General features: G+C 48.5%; 1 protein-coding gene across 1 annotated transcript in view; it reads right to left on the reverse strand.

Annotated features, from left to right (window-relative positions):
• LOC114072210 (nuclear receptor coactivator 1-like) overlaps window positions 1-4245 on the reverse strand; it is a gene marked incomplete at both ends in the record, with an annotated part of 17174 nt that overhangs the window by 9829 nt on the left and 3100 nt on the right. Inside the window, one exon of the mRNA XM_027910130.1 lies at window positions 2982-3148. Coding sequence (XP_027765931.1) covers window positions 2982-3148 — 167 coding nt within the window. The remainder of the gene's footprint in view (window positions 1-2981; window positions 3149-4245) is intronic.

The raw sequence follows: 4245 nt of genomic DNA on the forward strand, positions 1-4245 counted from the left end.
AAAAAAAAAAAAGGAAAAAAGGAAAAGGAATTCCCAGCTGGGAGAGGGGATTTTAACCCGGGAATTCCCGGGAAAAAGCTGGGAGAGCCTCTCTCAGGATGAGATTCCCGAGGATACAGCCAGGAATAAATCCCCACCCCACTGGGAATGACTGGGGGGGGGGGGTTAATCCTCCAAAATCCCGTGTTCATTCCGGTTTAATCCCACCTTTTGGGTGAAATTAGGGAAGAAAGAGGGGAAGTGGGAGATTAAAACGGATCCCTGTTTTGATCAGGAATCCCTGATTTCCCAGGGGAAAACTTGGGATGGATCCGACTGCAAAATGAGCCCCCCAAAACACCTGGGCCCTCCCCTGGGTTCATCTGACCCCATTCCCGAGGGTTTTCCAGGTGCTGGAGCCACGAATCCCGTGGGAATGGAGCTCTTGGATGGTAACCGGGAATTGCCGGGATAAGGGGAAGGTCAGGGAATCCTGGAATGGTTTGGGTGGGAAGGGATTTTCAGGCTGGGCTGGAATTCCCAGGGAAGCTGTGGCTGCCCCTGGATGATCCCTGCAGTGTCCCAGGCCGGGCTGGATCCCCTGGGATAGCGGGAATTGTCCCTGAACACGGAATGGGATGATCCTGAAAATCCCTTCCCACCCAACCCATCCCGGAATTCCAAGATCTCCTCACCGAACCCTCCAAAAAAAAAACCAAAAACCCCAAAACCCCCAATTTTTATTTTCTTTTTTTATTAATTTTTTGGGGGGGTGGGAGGAGCCTCAAAAAAGCCGGAAAATTCTCCTCCGCCGGCCCCCTTTGGCCCAGCATTCCCAGGATTCTGCCGCAATCCGCCCCTCCTGCCAACTGCTCGCCTTTTGGAAGTTTTCCAAAGGCCGGGAATCTTTTCCAAAAGCTTGAAATAACCCCGGGAGAAAGGGGGGGGGGAAGGGGAGGGGCTCCCAGATCCATCCTGGAGCTGCTCCCGGCTCATCCAGCCGGGAAAAACCGGCCCTGGATCCGCAGGGAAGGGCGGGATGGGACCCTATGGAATATCCACCCCCCCCTTTCCCGATTTATCCCATCCCAGTCCTGGGATGTTCATCCGAATCCTGAAGGAGTTTGTGCCTTTCCTGGTGTTTTCTCGGCCCCCATTTTTAGGGAATTCCGCTATTCCAGGACTTCTTGGGATATCAGGAATGTGTCCACTTTCCCAATCCTTTAAGGATTTGGGGTCTCACGGGGTTTTCTGGCCCCCATTTTTAGGGAATTCCACTATTCCACGACTTTTTGGGATACCCTGGGATGTCGGGAGTGTCTCCACTTTCCCAATCCTTTAAGGATTCGGGGTTTTACTGGGCTAGACATCCCAAATTTAGGGATTTTTTGGGATTCCACGAACACCTCAACACCAAGTGACACCAGGGCAGGGGTGACACCTCAAAAAGTGTCACCAGGGCAGGGGTGACGCCTCAACATGGAATTCCTACGGCAGGAATTCCCACTGATTCCAAAAGGAAACGATTTCCAAATGGAAAACTCCCCCACATGGAATTCCTACACCGGGAATTCCCACCCCAATCACGGATTGGAGGATCCCAGGGGCAGGAAAACTCTCCCACATGGAACTCCTACATCAGGAATTCCATTAATTAATCACCATAATTGTGGTCTGAAGGATCCCAGGACAAGGAGAACAATTCCACATGGAATTCCTACACCAGGAATTCCATTAATTAATCACCATAATCATGGATTGGAGGATCCCAGGAGCAGGAAAACCCTTCCACATGGAATTCCTACACCAGGAATTCCCACCCCAATGGTGGATTGGAGGATCCCAGGAGCAGGAAAACCCTCCCACGTGGAATTCCTACACCAGGAATTCCCACCCCAATCATGGATTGGAGCATCCCAGGGGCAGGAAAACCCTCCCACATGGAATTATTACATCAGGAATTCCATTAATTAATCACCATTATCATGGTTTGGAGGATCTCAGGAGCAGGAAAACCCTCCCACATGGAATTCCCACACCAGGAATTCCATTAATTAATCACCATAACTGTGGTCTGAAGGATTCCAGGACAAGGAGAACAATTCCACATGGAATTCCTACACCAGGAATTCCCACCCCAATCATGGATTGGAGGATCCCAGGAGCAGGAAAACCCTCCCACATGGAATTCCTACATCAGGAATTCCCACTGATTCCCACCCCAATGGTGGATTGGAGGATCCCAGGAGCAGGAAAACCCTCCCACACGGAATTCCTACACCAGGAATTCCCATCCCAATGGTGGATTGGAGGATCACAGGGGCAGGAAAACCCTCCCACATGGAATTCCTACAGCAGGAATTCCATTAATCAATCACCATTCTTGTGATCTGAAGGATCCCAGGACAAGGAGAACAATTCCACATGGAATTCCTACACCAGGAATTCCCACTGATTCCCACCCCAATGGTGGTTTGGAGGATCCCAGGGGCAGGAAAACCCTCCCACGTGGAATTCCTACACCAGGAATTCCCACCCCAATCAGGGATTGGAGGATCCCAGGGGCAGGAAAACCCTCCCACATGGAATTATTACATCAGGAATTCCATTAATTAATCACCATTCTTGTGATCTGAAGGATCCCAGGACAAGGAGAACAATTCCACATGGAATTCCCACACCAGGAATTCCCACCCCAATGGTGGTTTGGAGCATCCCAGGGGCAGGAAAACCCTCCCACATGGAATTCCTACACCAGGAATTCCCACCCCAATCATGGATTGGAGGATCCCAGGGGCAGGAAAACCCTCCCACATGGAATTCCTACACCAGGAATTCCCACCCCAATCATGGATTGGAGGATCCCAGGAGCAGGAAAACCCTCCCAACAAGGAATTCCTACACCAGGAATTCCCACCGCTCAATCCCCCCCTCCCCCCAATCCCGGTTTGGAGGATCCCGGGAGCGCCGGAATTCCCGTTGTTTTTTTTTTTCCCTCCCACCTTGCTCCAGCCTCTTCATCTGCTGGATCTGGTCGACGGTCTTGCGCAGGATCTTGGATTTCTCGGGTTTGACGCTGAGGGTGTCGATGTCGCGGATGTTGGCCGAGAGCAGCTCCGCCAGCTCCTCCAGGTACCGGTGCTCCTGCTCCCGGCGCCGCTTCTCCGCGCTGGGAATGCGGGGATGGGGGAGGGGGGAGGGAAAAATCCCGCTGGGATCATCCATTTGTGCCTTGTTTTGGGATGTATCCCGATAAATCCCAAATCTCTGGTTCGGGGTTTTAGTTTGGGATGTGTCTTGTTTTGGGATGTGTCCTGATAATATCCCGAATATCCCATTTATGTCTTATTTTGGGATGAGTCTGGATAATATCCCAAATATCCCATTTATGTCTTGTTTTGGGATGTGTCTGGATAATATCCCAAATATCTCATTTGTGTCCTCTTTTGGGATGCATCCTGATAAATCCCAAATATCTGATTTATGTCTTATTTTGGGATGGGTCTGGATAATATCCCAAATATCCCATTTGTGCCTTGTTTTGGGATGTGTCCTGATAAATCCCAAATCTCTGGTTTGGGGTTTTAGTTTGGGATGTGTCTTGTTTTGGGATGTGTCTGGATAATATCCCAAATATCCCATTTATGTCCCATTTTGGGAAGTGTCTTAGTTTGGGATGTGTCCTGATAATATCCCAAATATCTCATTTGTGTCTTGTTTTGGGATTTATCCTGGTGTGTCCCAAATATCTGATTTATGTCTTATTTTGGGATGTGTCTGGATAATATCCTGAATATCCCATTTATGTCTTATTTTGGGATGTGTCCTGATAAATCCCAAATCTCTGGTTTGGGGTTTTAGTTTGGGCTGTGTCTTGTTTTGGGATGTGTCTGGATAATATCCCAAATATCTCATTTGTGTCTTGTTTTGGGAGTTATCTTAGTTTGGGATGTGTGTGGATAATATCCCAAATATCCCATTTATGGCTTATTTTGGGATGTGTGTGGGTAATATCTCAAATATCCCATTTGTGTCTGATTTTGGGATGTATCTTAGTTTGGGATGTGTCCGGATAATATCCCAAATATCTGATTTATGTCTTGTTTTGGGATGTGTCTGGATAATATCCCAAATATCTGGTTCGGGTCTTATCTTGGGATGTGTATGGATAATATCCCAAATATCTCATTTGTGTCCTCTTTTGGGATGTGTCCTGATAAATCCCAAATATCTGATTTATGTCTTGTTTTGGGATGTGTCTGGATA

Source organism: Empidonax traillii, unplaced genomic scaffold, assembly GCF_003031625.1.
Source record: "Empidonax traillii isolate 1590-97213 ecotype Southwest subspecies unplaced genomic scaffold, ASM303162v1 scaffold2762:size18378, whole genome shotgun sequence".
Classification (NCBI taxonomy): Eukaryota; Metazoa; Chordata; class Aves; order Passeriformes; family Tyrannidae; genus Empidonax; species Empidonax traillii.